The sequence below is a fragment of the Rattus norvegicus genome, chromosome 3 (assembly GCF_036323735.1).
Source record: "Rattus norvegicus strain BN/NHsdMcwi chromosome 3, GRCr8, whole genome shotgun sequence".
NCBI classification, from domain to species: domain Eukaryota; kingdom Metazoa; phylum Chordata; class Mammalia; order Rodentia; family Muridae; genus Rattus; species Rattus norvegicus.
This window is the reverse complement of record NC_086021.1, coordinates 129,346,062-129,365,205: the sequence shown is the minus strand read 5'-3', so window position 1 is coordinate 129,365,205 and position 19,144 is coordinate 129,346,062. Positions and strand designations below refer to the sequence as shown.

Below are 19,144 nucleotides of genomic sequence, written 5' to 3'. Positions count from 1 at the left end.
GAAAAATAAAAAGCTAGCCCAAGATTTTAGATTAAAAGTCTAAAATTGTTGACTGGGTACAGTTACACACCTGAACTCTGACCTATTTGGGAGGCTGAGAGAGAATTCAAGGCCATGTTGGAGCAACTCAGAGAGGGAGGAAGGGAGGGAAGATGTAAAAGTAACTTATTTGCCTGATGTAATTGTCATCTCTGAGGCTAAGTGCCTCAGTCTGCCAACACAGGCCTAAACCTGGAACCTTCTAGCCTCCAATCTTATCTAGGCCTAGAATGTACCGTCTGAGACTCACTGCTGAATCAGCTCACCCTTTGCAGTTTTTTCTGAACTCAAAAGCTGGTCAACTCAGCCGTTCTGGCTCAAAACTGATTCAATCTGGATTCTTTCTCAGCCTCTGAATGGCTCTGCTTGGCCTCAAACTAATTTTGACAATATGTTCTAATTTTCGGGCTCCTCCTCATTGTCTGGCTTGTTCCATCATTACCCGTGCCTAGACTTTTCTCTCTCTGTAACCTGTCTCCGTCCAACTGTCCCGGTAAAGCTGCTTCCTCCTCCCTCTGTGCTGCTCCCTCCTGTTACCTCTTTCCTCTCCTCATGAGAGTTGGACAGATCTTGTCAAATCTTTCTCTGATTCATTACTTTGTCTCCCACTCAATTAAACATTACTTTCATACATGGGTGCTTTCTTTTACAAACTAACTTTATTGTCATTGTTTGGGATTAAAGATGTATATTAAGAATGTGTCTGTATTCCAGCCAGAGGGATTAAAGGTGTGCACTAAGGGCTGAGCCTCACCACAACTAGAAAGTTTTTTCCAGTAAATAACACAATCTCAAATTTCAGTCTGATCAAATATCCTGCAACATTTCCTCCTTTTTGTCTAAGCAAAAATTGTATGCAGTTCAACTTTCTACAACAGAAACAATTGTCAGTCCCACAATCTTCACAGTCCAAATGTCCTTAAGATCCATGAATGCGATGATCCTTCATAATTACAGTACTGACCTCCTGTCCTTCAGCAAATGCCATCTGCCTTGAAGTCTTTTTGCGTCTCCTTGAGTCGTGCCTCTCATGTGCCTTCTCCTGCTCAGATCCTTTATCAATTTTGATGGCATCCATAGTCTCATAGGCAACTTAACACATTCCCCAAGTTCCATTCTGATGTGAAAACATCTTTAATGCATTTTCCCCAACACTCCAGTGTCTTTCAGCACAGCTCATTGCCCCTTTCTGTTTATCAAGTTACAAGTAGACTTTTATGAATTTACACATGGACCAGACATTTAGGCCATCTCAACCATGCCAGTGGGCTGGCTGCTTACCCATTGTCAATGGGCTATTTATCTTGATCCTCAATTTTATTAGGTACCATAGGTTCACAATTAAGCATTCCCTGTCCTCTTAATTTCTGCCTCTTCTCTCAAGCCTTTGTCTTACTGTGGCTAATTTTCCTTGTACAGCATTTTTCAACATTTTTCACATTGGGTTTTTCAAATCTGATGGTTCTCAGTTTTCCTGAATCTGGAGTGATTTTTTTGTGATTGTGCCACAAGTTGGAATGACAAAATGTTTTTTTGTTGTTTTAAAGATTTATGTATTATATAGAAGTACACTGTAGCTGTCTTTAAACACACCAGAAGAGGGCATCAGATCTCATTACAGATGGTTGTGAGTCACCATGTGGTTGCTGGGATTTGAACTCAGGACCTCTGGAAGATCAGTCAGCACTCTTAATCATTGAGCCATCTGTCCGCCCCAGGGGTTCTCTCTCTCTCTCTCTCTCTCTCTCTCTCTCTCTCTCTCTCTCTCTCTCTCTCTTTTTCCTTTTTTGTTTTTTTTTTTTTTTAAGACTTGCAGAGATCCTCATATCTCTGCCTCCCGAGTGGTGAGATTAAACTCATACGCCACTACTGCCCAGTTTAACTTTTTGAGGAGAAGCTGGGAAAGGTTCAAGACGGTGTCTTTGTAGTTCAGTCTGGTCTCAAACTCCATATGTAGCTGAAGGTGAACTTGAACTTCTGACCCATATGCTTATACCTTTACAAGGGCTGAGATTATAGACATGTGCCATCATTCCTCAGTTAAAAAAGAGTTTTCTGGGGGAGTGGGAAATGACCTGATATTCACAAAACAATGTGATTATCTCCTCTTTATTCTGTGGTTCAAATGGACCGTCCCTATTGTAGCTTGAATGAGAATGTCCCCAATAGGCTCGTGTTTCTCAACACTTGGTCCCCAGTTGGTGGTAATATTTAGGGAGGTGCAGTCACTGGCTTTGAGGGTTTATAGCCCTACCCCATTTCCATCCTGCTCCCTCTGCTTCCTGTGTATGGTCAAAATATGACTAGGTTGAAATGTGGTCAGCCAGCTTCTCAGTCCTGCCAATGCTGTTCCCACCATCATGGAATCTAGTCCTTTGGAAACAAGTTTAATTCAGCTCTTAATCTGCCTTTACTCTCAGTATTTTATCACAGCAACAGAAAAGTAACTCAGTGCCTAATTTTAAAAAATGCAAATTGCTCCAGATATCCAAAACTTTTCAGTCTCCAGTGACACTGAAAGTAGAGAATTCCGTCACTGACTAAGGACCAATGGCTCTCCAGGAACCTTTCAGTTTTTCCATGCCAGGTTGGAACTGCTGAGAGACTCAGCCTTGACCAATTAGCTATCAGCCTCTCTAGCCTGAGAGAGCCCCAGTGGGTCATCTCCAACAGCAGAGGCTAGCCCCAAAGACCAAGCAACTCTCGTGTTCTCAGCCTCTCAGGTGTGAGCCAACTGTTGCCACTTTTTAAAAATGTAAACCTTAATACATTTTCTTAATGTATTATGTATATATTAAATTATATATACATTTTTCCCTTATCCTGTCTCTCTAGAGAATCCTATTAAACATGACTAAAGCCTAGGACATAGGGTTGAATATCCAGCACTGTGTAAACTATGGTGTGCTGTGGTATGATAGCACACATCTGTAAGCCCAGCACGTAGGGATGGGGCAGAAGGATCAGGACTCAGCTACTAGGGACTTTCAGCATCATCCTGGGCTATAGGAGTTTGTCTCCAAATGACTATTTTGCTTATATTTAGCAAAATGTCTTGCTATATAGACCAGAATGGTCTCGGACTAGGTATCCTCCTACCGCTACCTCCCAGTTGTGGGGTAAAGGCATGCCCACAATGCCTGGCTCACTTGAGACACAGACTGGTTTTTAATTCACTGTGCAGCCAAGGTTGGCCTTTCTCTCCTGATCCCGCTGCTTCCACTTTCCAAATGCTGGGACTAAAGGTATGTGTCACTATGCTAGGCTCACCAGTTTTTATGTTCTTTATATATGAGTGCTTTGTCTGCATGCATGCTTGTACACTAGGAGAGGACGTCAGATCCCATCATGGACAGTTGCAAACTGTCCAGTGGGTGCAGCTCGTCTGGAAGAGCAGTGAGTGATCTTAACTGCTGAGCCATCTCTCCAGCCCATCTTCATTTTCTTTAACAAAAAAGTATCTTAAATACTTTTAAATTATATGTGTGTGTATCTTGTTTTGGAGACAGGATCTTACTGTGTAGCTCTTGAAATTAACTCTGTAGGCCAGGCTGGACTCGATCAGACTGCCTCTGCCTCCTGAATAGTGACATAAGTATGCACACCACCACCCACAACCCTCTATTTAAGGGGGGACTGATAAATTATATTTTGTCTATATAGTCACTTAAGATTCATTTTTACTGCTTTTACATTACGTGTGTCTATTATTCAGGTCACCTGGTATGCACATGCGAGTGCAGCTGACTGAGTTCAGAAAAAGGTAGCAGATTCCTTAGAGTCACAGGCAGTTGGGACCTGGCCCTTGTGGCTTCTGGGAACTAACTCAGGGCTGCTGGAAGAATAAGAGTCCTTAACACTGAGCCGTCCTCCCCAGACCCCTGAGCTAGTTTTGCTTTGCTTTGAATTGAACACTAAGTAGGACTATTATTGAGACATGGGTTCTGTTCCTATCTCTGGGCAGTGCTGATTCTTGTTTCAGTAGCTCTCCTGTTAGCCTGCATTTGTGTCTGCACCATGCACACGTCTGCTGTCTGGAGAACAGAGAAGGGGATACTAGAGCCTATAGAACTGGAGCTGTGTGAGCCACCATGTATGTGCTGGGCTCTGACCTGGGTCCTCTGCTATAGCAACAAGTGCTCAACCACTGAAGCTTCTCTAGCGCCTGAACTTGGCTCTTCTATGGATGCTGTGGTTCCAAACTTGTGCTGCAGGAACTTTGCTGACTGAGCCAGTCTCCCTAACTCTCAGTGTTAACTCTTGTGTTTAGCTTGTATCCTTAGCTGGCTTTGAACTCTCTATCTTGCCTAGAAAAACCCTGAATTTCTGATCTTCCTGCCTCCACTTCCCAAGTATTAGACTTACAAGTCATGTCTGGTTTATGCAGTGTGGGGTGTGTGGGAAAGGCAAGGCCCTGTGCATGCTACACATATACCACCAAATTAACCACCCTCCCTACTTTTATCTCCAGAGTTCCAAGAGTTTTTCAAGTCCTAACTTGGTAGGCTTTAATCTCCCTAGTGTTTTCCTCTGACAATATTACCAAGGGCTTGATGTCTGGTTGTATCAGAGCAGGGAAGGTCTAGAAGAGATATTCCCAAAAGGACATGGCATTAAGCTCCAAAGAACAAATGGCTATTCTTCCTTTCTACCTTCTTCCCTTTCTCTATTTTTTGTTTTGTTTTGTTTTGAGACAGGGTCTCTCTAAATGCCACTTTGTCCTGGAACCCACTGTGTAAACCAGGCTTGAACTCAGAGATCTGCCTCCCAAGTGCCAGGGCTAAAGATAGGTAACACCACTACCTGGCAAATACATTTCTTTATTGCCTTTCAGTATTACATTTTCTATGGCTAGACCCAATTTGTTGGGAATTCTCCAATGGCCAGCTCCTTGGAGCCACAGGGCCAGCTGAGGAACAGAAGTGTCCAGTGTCAGCCATCCTGGAAATAACATCTTCCTTCACAAGTTTTATTTGGTTAAGACCAGGTCTCTATGTCAGGACAGCCTGAAAATAAATAACCCAATTGACCTTGAACTTGAGTTTCCCTTACCTCAGCTTCCCAAATGCTGGGACGAGGGATATGTATTCTTTGTTCTTATAGCAAATTCTTTTTTTTTAAAGATTTATTCATTTATTATATTAAGTACACTGTAGCTGTCTTCAGATACACCAGAAAGGGCATCAGATCCCATTACAGATGGTTGTGAGCCACCATGTGGTTGCTAGGAATTGAACTCAGGACCTCTGGAAGAGTAGTTGGATGCTCTTAACCGCTGAGCCATCTCTCCAGCCCTCATAGCAAATTCTTTACATGAATATGCAAGTGAATAGGTGGATATACACATCTATTCTTCTCTTGGAGAAATACTTGTCTTTTTCTTCTTTGAAGAGAGGGTCCCATGTACACCAAGGTGGCCTTGAATTCATTATGTCATGAACTTTGAACTCCTGATTCTCTGGCTTCTATCTCCCAAGGGCTGGAATTTCAAACGTGGACCACACCCAGTTTATATGGTGCGGGAAGGGAAACTATGGCTTCCTGGGTTTTTCTAATCTTGAACAAGTGTTAGGCAAGCATTCTACCTACATATGTTCCCAGTCCCACATAACCTTAATTTAAAGAGATAAGATGATATGCTCTACAAATTATTTTTAGTTATATTTGCATTTTACTGAAATATGTGTTGTATACTTTATGGGCCATTTTTCTTCCCCAATCATTACATTCCAGCTATGCTGGCCAGTTTTATGTCAACTTGACACAATCTATTGTCACCTGAGAGTCAGGAGTCTCACTTGAGAAAATGCCTGCAGAAGACCAGGCTGTAAACAGGCTAGCCTGCGGGTGATAGATAGGGGAGTGTCTAGTCCCTAATGAAGACACTGGTCTTAGGACTGGACTCTTCTGAGTAAAAGCTTTGGAACCTTGAAATTTTGGAACATAAACTGATTGTGTGTACACACATTTGGGTGTGTGCACATGTGTGCATGTGGAAGTCAGAGGTCAATATCCAGTGTCTTTAATCACCTACCCTACAGTTTATTTTCAGCACAGGGTCTCTTACTTAACTTGACATTCATAGATTCTGCTAGGTGGGCTGGCCAGTGAGCTCTAGGGTTTGTCTTTACTTCCCTAGGGCTGAGGTTTCAGACTGCTACCCAACCTGGCATTTGTACGTGGGTATTGGGAATCTGAACTCAGGTCCTCATGCGTGCACAGAAAGTAACTTTACAACCACCTCTTCAGACCAGTTGAACTTCTGAAAATAAATTTTAAAACTTTTGTGTGATTGTGTGTGTGTGTGTGTGTGTGTGTGTGTGTGTGTGTGTGTGTTTCATGCCAGAGAAAACATTTGTGGTTACTACTACTTCCACTTTTACATGGTTTCTAGAGATGAAATTCTGATGTTAGGCTGGCACTGCTAAGCACAAACACCTTCTGCTAAGCCACCTTGCTGGCCTCTTTTCTAGTTGAACTTTGTTTTGTTGTTTTCAGGCAGGGTTTCTCTATGTAGCCCTGACTGTCCTGGAACTTACTATGTAGACCACACTGCTTTCAAACTCACAGAGATCCACCTTCTTGTGCCTCCTGAATGTTGGCCTGACTTTTAGTAACCTTTAAAATGTATATTTTACAAATCTTAACGTATAATTGCATCATTTCTCCCTTCCAAATCCACAGGCCTCCTCTTGTTTAACCCTTTTTGTTAGATATAAGTACAAATGAATAAACATATGAAAGCCACCCACAGTCAGTTCAGTGTTGCCTGCTCATGTTTTAAGGGTGGACCACCTAGTGCTGTGTAGTTACCAGGGTGACCATCCCTGGGGAACACTTTCTCCCATTCATCGCAGTTGTTAACTGCTTATAGTTTTTTATCTAGGGGTGGCATCCAATGAGATTGCTCCCATCTACATTGGGATATCAATTATTATTCAGGTCTTTTTAAAAATTCTCATATATTACCTAACCACTGTCTCCCTTACCTCCCCTCTCCCTCAGATCCAACCCATACCCCTACTACCATGCCTGCACTCAGAAAAGAGCAGGCCTCCCAGGGACATCAACCAAACACTACATAACAAGCTACAATTAGACTAGGCACATACCATCACATCAAGGCTGGACAAGGCAACCCAGTAGGAAGAAAAATGTCCCACAAATAGGCAAGAGTCAGGGCAGCAGCCCCCCTCCCCCACTGGTAGGATTCCCATATGAACACCAAGCTATCCAGCCATTACATATATGCAGAGGACCTAGGTCAGACCTGTACAGGCTCCCTGATTCTGCAAGTCCCTCTGAGTCCTGTCAGTTGATTCTGTGGGTAGTGTTCAGTGATATGTCCCCGACCACTCTGGTTCCTCTGACCCTTCCTCCTAATCCTCCACTTGGACGATCTGAGCACCACCTAATGTTTGGTTGTGGGTCTTTCCATCAGCTGCTGGATGAAGTCTCACTGGTCACTTTGATGATGATCCTTCTAGCCTCTAGTCCCAGAATATTCTGCAGCAGAACAAACTAAAGGAGGGAAGTTTATGGCTGTGCGGGTGCTCCTGTCCCTCCACTTGAAACTTTGCCTCCTTTGACGTCAGGTGTTGTTAAGGCAGCCGAGTGGTTGAGATGTCATGGATATGGTTCCCTGACATAGCTACAATCTCAGAGCAGACTTCCTGGTCCTCTGACTCTTACAGTCGATCTGTTCCCTCTTCAGAGAGATTCCCGAGCTTCAAATGTAGTTGTGCTGTGGATATCTCCATTATGGCTGCATTTTGTTCTCTGCATGAATAGCTGTGACTTTCTGTGATGGTCTCCTGCTGCAAACAGTAGCTTCTTTTGATGATGGATGATAGTTAAACTAATCTGTGGGTATAAGTATTTGGAGTGCAGTTAGGAATTATAGGTTTTTCTTAGGTCTGTGACCTCTGCAGTCACAGGTAACTGGGTAGGTTTACAGTATGCGGCATGGTTTCTCTCCTGCTGAGCAGGCCTTCAGTGTATTAGAAAGCTGTTGCTAAACCCCAAGATACCTGTTATTATTTTACCAATGTAGATCTGGTGCTGGCCCGTGACTGTTGTGGTTCACAGGCTTTATAGCTGGGTAGGACTACCCAGGGCTACCCTTGACAGCTTGCATAGCACAGATTATGAGAACGACTTCTCAGAGAAGGTTGCAGATCAGTTCCAGTCTCATCACTCCACATTCTACCATGTTTTCAGCAGTGAGAGACGACCAGGGCAAAGCAACAGCTTATAAAGTTCTGTGTCTCTTGGAGTCCATTACCCAACTTGAGAAGGGTTTCTCAGGCATGGCATTAGAGTTTCTGACAGGTAGTGAATGGTTCTTTCAGGAAGCATTATTCCCCCAAGTAGTGTAAGTTCTTTTAACAATCTTTCCCTCTATCTCCTCCTGTGTGTACTTACACACACAACTATGTGACAGTTTGAATGAGAATGGCCTCATAGAATTGAATGCTTGGTCACCAGAGTGTAATTATTAGGAGATGTGGCTCTGTTGGAGGAGGTACGTCACTAAAGATGGGCTTTGAGGTTTCAAAAACCCAAATCAGGCCCAGTGTCTGTCTGTCTATAATGTACTTAGTGATATTTAACCCTCCTCCCCAGGTTTAGGTCACCCTACACCCCATTCTCACATTTCTCTATTTTATTTCTATTTTATGTCTCATGCTGGCTGCTTGCACTTGAATGTAAGCTCTAGAACAGACCTTGTCTACCTTATTTACGTATCTCACTACCTACAACTAATGTTAAGGACACAAAAGACTTCCACCTCCCACACCGGCGGATCCCGGACCGCAGCAGCTCTCTGCTCCCAAACCCCGTGGGAGAGAGACCTCACCGCCTGATCAGGTGGGCACTCCTGAGGCTGCAGAGCGGAGGAGACCACCAACACTGCCCACCCCTGCCCACATCCCTGGTCCAAGAGGCAACTGTATAAGGCCTCTGGGTTCCCGTAGGGGAGGGCCCGGGAGCGGCAGGACCCCTGCGCCTGAGACACTGCCGGAACCTGAAGGAAACAGACCGGATAAACAGTTCTCTGCACCCAAATCCCGTGGGAGGGAGAGCTGAACCTTCAGAGAGGCGGACACGCCTGGGAAACCAGAAGAGACTGCACTCTGTGCACATCCAGGCGCCAGAGGAAAACACCAAACGTCATCTGAAACCCTGGTGCACGGAGGCTCCCGGAAGGAGCGGCACAGATTTTCCCGGTCGCTGCCACAGCGGAGAGGACTTAGGCAGTACCCCACGAGCAAACTTGAGCCTTGGAACCACAGGTAGGACCAATTTTTCCCCTGCAAGAAACCTGCCTGGTGAACTCAAGACACAGGCCCACAGGAACAGCTGAAGACCTGTAGAGAGGAAAAACTACACGCCCGAAAGCAGAACACTCTGTCCCCATAACTGGCTGAAAGAAAACAGGAAAACAGGTCTACAGCACTCCTGACACACAGGTTATAGGACAGTCTAGCCACTGTCAGAAATAGCAGAATAAAGTAACACTAGAGATAATCTGATGGCGAGAGGCAGGCACAGGAACCCAAGCAACAGAAACCAAGACTACATGGCATCATCAGAGCCCAATTCTCCCACCAAAGCAAACACGGAATATCCAAACACACCAGAAAAGCAAGACCTAGTTTCAAAATCATATTTGATCATGATGCTGGAGGACTTCAAGAAAGACATAAAGAACTCCCTTAGAGAACAAGTAGAAGCCTACAGAGAGGAATCGCAAAAATCCCTGAAAGAATTCCAGGAAAACACAATCAAACAGTTGAAGGAATTAAAAATGGAAATAGAAGCAATCAAGAAAGAACACATGGAAACAACCCTGGACATAGAAAATCAAAAGAAAAGACAAGGAGCTGTAGATACAAGCTTCACCAACAGAATTCAAGAGATGGAAGAGAGAATCTCGGGAGCAGAAGATTCCATAGAAATCATTGACTCAACTGTCAAAGATAATGTAAAGCGGAAAAAGCTACTGGTCCAAAACATACAGGAAATCCAGGACTCAATGAGAAGATCAAACCTAAGGATAATAGGTATAGAAGAGAGTGAAGACTCCCAGCTCAAAGGACCAGTAAAAATCTTCAACAAAATCATAGAAGAAAACTTCCCTAACCTAAAAAAAGAGATACCCATAGGCATACAAGAAGCCTACAGAACTCCAAATAGATTGGACCAGAAAAGAAACACCTCCCGTCACATAATTGTCAAAACACCAAACGCACAAAATAAAGAAAGAATATTAAAAGCAGTAAGGGAAAAAGGTCAAGTAACATATAAAGGCAGACCTATCAGAATCACACCAGACTTTTCGCCAGAAACTATGAAGGCCAGAAGATCCTGGACAGATGTCATACAGACCCTAAGAGAACACAAATGCCAGCCCAGGTTACTGTATCCTGCAAAACTCTCAATTAACATAGATGGAGAAACCAAGATATTCCATGACAAAACCAAATTTACACAATATCTTTCTACAAGTCCAGCACTACAAAGGATAATAAAGGGTAAAGCCCAACATAAGGAGGCAAGCTATACCCTAGAAGCAAGAAACTAATCATCTTGGCAACAAAACAAAGAGAATGAAAGCACACAAACATAACCTCACTTCCAAATATGAATATAACGGGAAGCAATAATCACTATTCCTTAATATCTCTCAATATCAATGGCCTCAACTCCCCAATAAAAAGACATAGATTAACAAACTGGATACGCAACGAGGACCCTACATTCTGCTGCCTACAGGAAACACACCTCAGAGACAAAGACAGACATTACCTCAGAGTGAAGGGCTGGAAAACAATTTTCCAAGCAAATGGTCAGAAGAAGCAAGCTGGAGTAGCCATTCTAATATCAAATAAAATCAATTTTCAACTAAAAGTCATCAAAAAAGATAAGGAAGGACACTTCATATTCATCAAAGGAAAAATCCACCAAGATGAAGTCTCAATCCTAAATATCTATGCCCCAAATACAAGGGCACCTACATATGTAAAAGAAACCTTACTAAAGCTCAAAACACACATTGCACCTCACACAATAATAGTGGGAGATTTCAACACCCCACTCTCATCAATGGACAGATCATGGAAACAGAAATTAAACAGAGATGTAGACAGACTAAGAGAAGTCATGAGCCAAATGGACTTAACGGATATTTATAGAACATTCTATCCTAAAGCAAAAGGATATACCTTCTTCTCAGCTCCTCATGGTACTTTCTCCAAAATTGACCATATAATTGGTCAAAAAACGGGCCTCAACAGGTACAGAAAGATAGAAATAATCCCATGCGTGCTATCGGACCACCACGGCCTAAAACTGGTCTTCAATAACAATAAGGGAAGAATGCCCACATATACGTGGAAATTGAACAATGCTCTACTCAATGATAACCTGGTCAAGGAAGAAATAAAGAAAGAAATTAAAAACTTTTTAGAATTTAATGAAAATGAAGGTACAACATACCCAAACTTATGGGACACAATGAAAGCTGTGCTAAGAGGAAAACTCATAGCGCTGAGTGCCTGCAGAAAGAAACAGGAAAGAGCATATGTCAGCAGCTTGACAGCACACCTAAAAGCTCTAGAACAAAAAGAAGCAAATACACCCAGGAGGAGTAGAAGGCAGGAAATAATCAAACTCAGAGCTGAAATCAACCAAGTAGAAACAAAAAGGACCATAGAAAGAATCAACAGAACCAAAAGTTGGTTCTTTGAGAAAATCAACAAGATAGATAAACCCTTAGCCAGACTAACGAGAGGACACAGAGAGTGCGTCCAAATTAACAAAATCAAAAATGAAAAGGGAGACATAACTACAGATTCAGAGGAAATTCAAAAAATCATCAGATCTTACTATAAAAACCTATATTCAACAAAACTTGAAAATCTTCAGGAAATGGACAATTTCCTAGACAGATACCAGGTATCGAAGTTAAATCAGGAACAGATAAACCAGTTAAACAACCCCATAACTCCTAAGGAAATAGAAGCAGTCATTAAAGGTCTCCCAACCAAAAAGAGCCCAGGTCCAGACGGGTTTAGTGCAGAATTCTATCAAACCTTCATAGAAGACCTTATACCAATATTATCCAAACTATTCCACAAAATTGAAACAGATGGAGCCCTACCGAATTCCTTCTATGAAGCCACAATTACTCTTATACCTAAACCACACAAAGACCCAACAAAGAAAGAGAACTTCAGACCAATTTCCCTTATGAATATCGACGCAAAAATACTCAATAAAATTCTGGCAAACCGAATTCAAGAGCACATCAAAACAATCATCCACCATGATCAAGTAGGCTTCATCCCAGGCATGCAGGGATGGTTTAATATAAGGAAAACCATCAACGTGATCCATCATATAAACAAACTGAAAGAACAGAACCACATGATCATTTCATTAGATGCTGAGAAAGCATTTGACAAAATTCAACACCCCTTCATGATAAAAGTCCTGGAAAGAATAGGTATTCAAGGCCCATACCTAAACATAGTAAAAGCCATATACAGCAAACCAGTTGCTAACATTAAACTAAATGGAGAGAAACTTGAAGCAATCCCACTAAAATCAGGGACTAGACAAGGCTGCCCACTCTCTCCCTACTTATTCAATATAGTTCTTGAAGGTCTAGCCAGAGCAATCAGACAACAAAAGGAGATCAAGGGGATACAGATCGGAAAAGAAGAGGTCAAAATATCACTATTTGCAGACGACATGATAGTATATTTAAGTGATCCCAAAAGTTCCACCAGAGAACTACTAAAGCTGATAAACAACTTCAGCAAAGTGGCTGGGTATAAAATTAACTCAAATAAATCAGTTGCCTTCCTCTATACAAAAGAGAAACAAGCCGAGAAAGAAATTAGGGAAACGACACCCTTCATAATAGACCCAAATAATATAAAGTACCTCGGTGTGACTTTAACCAAGCAAGTAAAAGATCTGTACAATAAGAACTTCAAGACACTGAGGAAAGAAATTGAAGAAGACCTCAGAAGATGGAAAGATCTCCCATGCTCATGGATTGGCAGGATTAATATAGTAAAAATGGCCATTTTACCAAAAGCAATCTACAGATTCAATGCAATCCCCATCAAAATACCAATCCAATTCTTCAAAGAGTTAGACAGAACAATTTGCAAATTCATCTGGAATAACAAAAAACCCAGGATAGCTAAAACTATCCTCAACAATAAGAGGACTTCAGGGGGAATCACTATCCCTGAACTCAAGCAGTATTACAGAGCAATAGTGATAAAAACTGCATGGTATTGGTACAGAGACAGACAGATAGACCAATGGAATAGAATTGAAGACCCAGAAATGAACCCACACACCTATGGTCACTTGATTTTTGACAAAGGAGCCAAAACCATCCAATGGAAAAAAGATAGCATTTTCAGCAAATGGTGCTGGTTCAACTGGAGGGCAACATGTAGAAGAATGCAGATCGATCCATGCTTATCACCCTGTACAAAGCTTAAGTCCAAGTGGATCAAGGACCTCCACATCAAACCAGACACACTCAAACTAATAGAAGAAAAACTAGGGAAGCATCTGGAACACATGGGCACTGGAAAAAATTTCCTGAACAAAACACCAATGGCTTATGCTCTAAGATCAAGAATCGACAAATGGGATCTCATAAAACTGCAAAGCTTCTGTAAGGCAAAGGACACTGTGGTTAGGACAAAACGGCAACCAACAGATTGGGAAAAGATCTTTACCAATCCTATAACAGATAGAGGCCTTATATCCAAAATATACAAAGAACTCAAGAAGTTAGACCGCAGGGAAACAAATAACCCTATTAAAAAATGGGGTTCAGAGCTAAACAAAGAATTCACAGCTGAGGAATGCCGAATGGCTGAGAAACACCTAAAGAAATGTTCAACATCTTTAGTCATAAGGGAAATGCAAATCAAAACAACCCTGAGATTTCACCTCACACCAGTGAGAATGGCTAAGATCAAAAACTCAGGTGACAGCAGATGCTGGCGAGGATGTGGAGAAAGAGGAACACTCCTCCATTGTTGGTGGGATTGCAGACTGGTAAAACCATTCTGGAAATCAGTCTGGAGGTTCCTCAGAAAATTGGACATTGAACTGCCTGAGGATCCAGCCATACCTCTCTTGGGCATATACCCAAAAGATGCCTCAACATATAAAAGAGACACGTGCTCCACTTTGTTCATCGCAGCCTTATTTATAATAGCCAGAAACTGGAAAGAACCCAGATGCCCTTCAACAGAGGAATGGACACAGAAAATGTGGTACATCTACACAATGGAATATTACTCAGCTATCAAAAACAACGAGTTTATGAAATTCGTAGGCAAATGGTTGGAACTGGAAAATATCATCCTGAGTGAGCTAACCCACTCACAGAAAGACATACATGGTATGCACTCATTGATAAGTGGCTATTAGCCCAAATGCTTGAATTACCCTAGATCCCTAGAAGAAAGGAAACTCAAGACGGATGATCAAAATGTGAATGCTTCACTCCTTCTTTAAATGAGGAAAAAGAATACCCTTGGCAGGGAAGGGAGAGGCAAAGATTAAAACAGAGACTGAAGGAACACCCATTCAGAGCCTGCCCCACAGGTGGCCCATACATATACAGCCACCCAATTAGACAAGATGGATGAAGCAAAGAAGTGCAGACCGACAGGAGCCGGATGTAGATCGCTCCTGAGAGACACAGCCAGAATACAGCAAATACAGAGGCGAATGCCAGCAGCAAACCACTGAACTGAGAATAGGTCCCCCGTTGAAGGAATCAGAGAAAGAACTGGAAGAGCTTGAAGGTGCTCGAGACCCCAAAAGTACAACAATGTCAAGCAACCAGAGCTTCCAGGGACTAAGCCACTACCTAAAGACTATACATGGACTGACCCTGGACTCTGTCCCCATAGGTAGCAATGAATATCCTAGTAAGAGCACCAGTGGAAGGGGAAGCCCTGGGTCCTGCTAAGACTGAACCCCCAGTGAACTAGACTATGCGGGGAGGGTGGCAATGGGGGGAGGTTTGGGAGGGGAACACCCATAAGGAAGGGGAGGGGGGAGGGTGATGTTTGTCCGGAAATCGGGAAAGGGAATAACACTTGAAATGTATATAAGAAATACTCAAGTTAATAATAAAAAAAAAAAAAAAAAAAAGACTTCCACCTTTGCAGAATAAGCTGGCTCTATAGTAAACAACCCTAGTTTTCTAGTCCAGTTTAACCTAAAATAAATGATAACATTTATTCAAATTTCAATGAATAATATATTCATGTAATTTTATATAAAATCAAAACTGTGAAACAGTTTAACTTTTAATTTATTAGAACCCAGAGAGTGATGATTTTTTTAAAAGCAGAGTTCCCATCAAATTAACACTTAATTCAGGGCAAAAATATATTAAAATAAAACAAAATGAGAAAAACATCTGTAAATCTTAAGGCAGAAGTAAAACACTGTAAACAGAACAAAACAGCATGTCTAATACAGACTGTAGAATGTCACAATTTAAAGAGATCCACATAGTATTTTATAGCACTAAAATGTTAATACAGTCAGAAATATTATCAATTGGTCCAAGATTCTTCAGTTTATAAAATGTCTAGGCTGCTAATTGAAGCTTCTGCTGTATAAAGATGGGTACCATAGAACAAAGTGACCGTTTTTATGACAGTGGAACCAGCAGGCATCTTTAGGCTTTGTCTGTACAGTTCTACAGTATCAAGTATGGAGTGTCACTAGGTATTCGTAGGTTCTGCTCCTGCTGCTAATGCCTGTGGTTGTGCACCACTCCCCTTTGACTGCATTTCCACGTGAATTATACTTTCTACTGCAGGCCTAAGTTTACTGACAACAAAAGCATGAACTGTTTAGTTTCTTGGTGTGTGTGTGTGTGTGTGTGTGAGAGAGAGAGAGAGTGTGTGTGTGTGTGTGTGGTGGGGTGTCTCAGGGACAACTGTCCCTTATTGGGATTTGGAACTTGGTAATTAGGCCAGAATGGCTGCTGAGTGAGCCTCAGGAACACACCTGTTTCTGTTTCCTCAACAGTAGGATTGCAGATGTGGTGCATGCCCAGTGATTTAGAGTGTGATAGAGTAGAAAAACAAATTTTAATAAATTATTCCATCTTTTCCTGGCCATTAAATAACTTTGGACTGAACTGTAAGAACTTCAGATCTTAGCAGGTGAACAGTACTTCTGTGAGTATTTTGATTAGAGCCTCAGTGTGGGGACTTTTCACGTCTGCTCACTTGTTTGCTGTTTTTCAGTATTAGAAGCAAACCCAGGCCTCACATATCTGAGCTATAGTCAGTATTTCATGTTTATGTGCAATTAACAGCAGCCATTCAAAAAAAATGGGAATAACAGCCTTGGGGTTAACAGCCTTACATTTCCTCCTTATGATCAACACCTTTAATATTTAGGGAACACAAAAAATTAAAAGTGCTTGAAATCAGTAAACAAGGATTAGCTAGCTTATATATCCTAATGAAAAATGTCAGAAGACACAATGCACTGAAAATAATTCTGTAAGTCTAGCAAATGGGTTCTTAACTAACATTAATTACAAATTCTCATCTTTATTACAAAGTTTCCAGCTATTTCAGTAAAATAGCTGTGAACTTCACGGTACTTCTATTCATCTGTTCATTAATAAAAACCTGTTAAAATCCCTTACTTAGTAGTTCTGGAAAAGTCTAATCAAATACGATCATTAAAACTACCAGAAAAGCTTTGCTGTACTGATTGTAGTAGACTCATTTCAAAGTGGACTTAGTCTCTTTCAGGATCTGACACATAACTGATGAATATAATCACCAGCTGAACTCTGAAAATATAAAGAACTTTAGCCAGTGCTAACCAGAGTTAAACAGTTCTGGTATTACTTGAAAAATAAAAATACATTGTCAACCATGCATTCCACAACTTCAAGAACCAAGAAAGGAACAACTGATAATATGGTTTTGATGACCTAGGCTTTCATTAGGCCTCAGCCCACTCACAGCAGTGCCCATGTAAGGTAAAAGGGTGGGAGGTCGTTCTGTACATTTGCCCACTGTTTGGCATCCAGCCTCCCCACTCCTGTGTAACTATTCTAGCAAACTTCTTAGAGCGTGTTAAATGAGGGGTAGTAGAGGACACCTATGGGGTAACAAAACTGCATTAGTGTAGACTTTCAGCTGAATAACTTCTCATTGTGGTTATACTATGTGCAGCATAGAACCTGTACAACCATTTGTTCCTGTTTCTCTTTGTGAAAAAAAATTAGGCTCAATAAAATGTGAAATTTACATTAGTTTGCTTTCAAATGCAAAGATTAACTGTTTTTGGCCCAGCTGTGTCATAACCAAAAAAAAAAAAGAAAAAAAGAATCTGCTTTGATAATATAATAGGAAAAGTTCACATATGTACATGGGTACATTCCTTCATTAAAGTTTCCTTAAATCTATCTCAATGTATCTTTACAACTGATACAACTGATTTTTATAACAAAAGTCAAAATTGACAGGTAGAGATGATCCGCTCCCTCGCTGCACAGCACTTGGGTTTCGGGAATCCCTTAGACTTAAAGGACATCACTGAAGCGCTGTTTGCCATAGTCCGCAGGATCCATCTGAAGCTCTCGTTCCTCATCATCTGCAAGCAAAATAACATGTATCAAGAATAGAGTTCTAATGTTGCTGTAGAGAGCCAGCTTCAAAATATCTCCAGTTTTTCAGGTTTAAACCAATCTTTTCTCATTATCTCTTATCTGTTATTTTAAACAGTGCTCTTATTTCTTAGCTGCATGGCTTAAGTGTAAAAAGTCTATCACTACTTTGCAAGATTTAATTTTAACAAATATTCTGAGCTGGGCATAGTGGCTCACACCTATAATCTCAGATCTAGGGAGCCTGAGGCAAAAGGATTAGGAGTTCAAGACCAGCCTGGACCACATAGAAAACTTGAGGTCAACCTGGGCTACATGAAACCCTATCTCAAAGAAACAAAACAACAACCATCTCCAACCTAAAAATAGAACAAGAACCATCTCTGACAGGTATTAGGGAAATAGATGAATGTTGAACAGAGAGAGTGAGCAAAATGTCAGGAACTCACAGTCCTGAAGAGCTTAAAAACCAGCTGGTTTCATGGGGGTTTTATGTGCCTGTGAGGTCAGAGTTTAAGGTCATTCCTATCTCCATAGTTCCAAAGTAGTCTAAGCTACAGGTGACACTTTCAAAAACCACCCTCATCTTTTCAAACTATGAAAGTAATCTATACTAGCCATGAAAAAAAATCAGAAAATAAGAGAGAATATAAGTTCTCCCCAGTCCCAACATTTCCATGAAGTTCTCTACAAATTGCTTATCATAACTTTCTAAACAGAGCATACTATCCAAAAGTTAGATTTTTCACCAAAAAAGAAACTATAGTTGCTAGACCACCAGAGCTCATCGAGCAGCTGCAGTAAACGACTCTTTTTTTTTTTTTTCCTTTTCTTTCTTTCTTTTTTTTTTTTTTCGGAGCTGGGGACCGAACCCAGGGCCTTGTGCTTGCTAGGCAAGCGCTCTACCACTGAGCTAAATCCCCAACCCGCAGTAAACGACTCTAATGAGCGCCTTGCAGTTTGACTTCTCTAGCTCCAGTCTCATCTGTCAGAGCTGCCTTTTTGTAGGTTCTGTTTAATCTTGCAGTAGCCACCCCCTCTAAATTCTGATATCTAACTGCTCAAAATAATTAAAATTATGTTAGAATAAGAATGAAATGGGGGAGGCGTTGCTGGAGAGATGGCTCAGCAGTTGAGAGCACCAGGTACTTTTCTGGAGAACTCAGAGGACCAGGTTCAATTCCCAGCCACCCACATGGCAGCTCACAACTGTCTATAATTCTAGTTCCAGAGGACCAGGCACCCTCACACAGACACACATGCAGGCAAAATACCACTACACATGAAACAAAAAATAAGTAAAAGTTTTTAAAAAGAATGATAGAGGAGTTGTCTGTGTGCAATGCTTCACTTTGTCACTTATTTCTTAGTATGGCCCATCATTTACTGAACTCCACACTGAAG

At 41.6% G+C, this 19,144-nt stretch overlaps 1 protein-coding gene across 2 annotated transcripts in view; it reads right to left on the bottom strand.

The window, feature by feature from the left end:
- Positions 1–15,310: 15,310 nt before the first annotated feature.
- Positions 15,311–19,144, bottom strand: part of Golm2 (golgi membrane protein 2) — a 69,273-nt gene continuing 65,439 nt past the window's right edge. Inside the window, exon 10 of one of the 2 annotated variants that reach the window (NM_001271283.2) lies at positions 15,311–17,727. In NM_001271283.2, coding sequence (NP_001258212.1) covers positions 17,657–17,727 — 71 coding nt within the window. In that variant the 3' untranslated portion in view covers positions 15,311–17,656. The remainder of the gene's footprint in view (positions 17,728–19,144) is intronic. The other variant, XM_039105461.2, reaches the window with a different exon arrangement.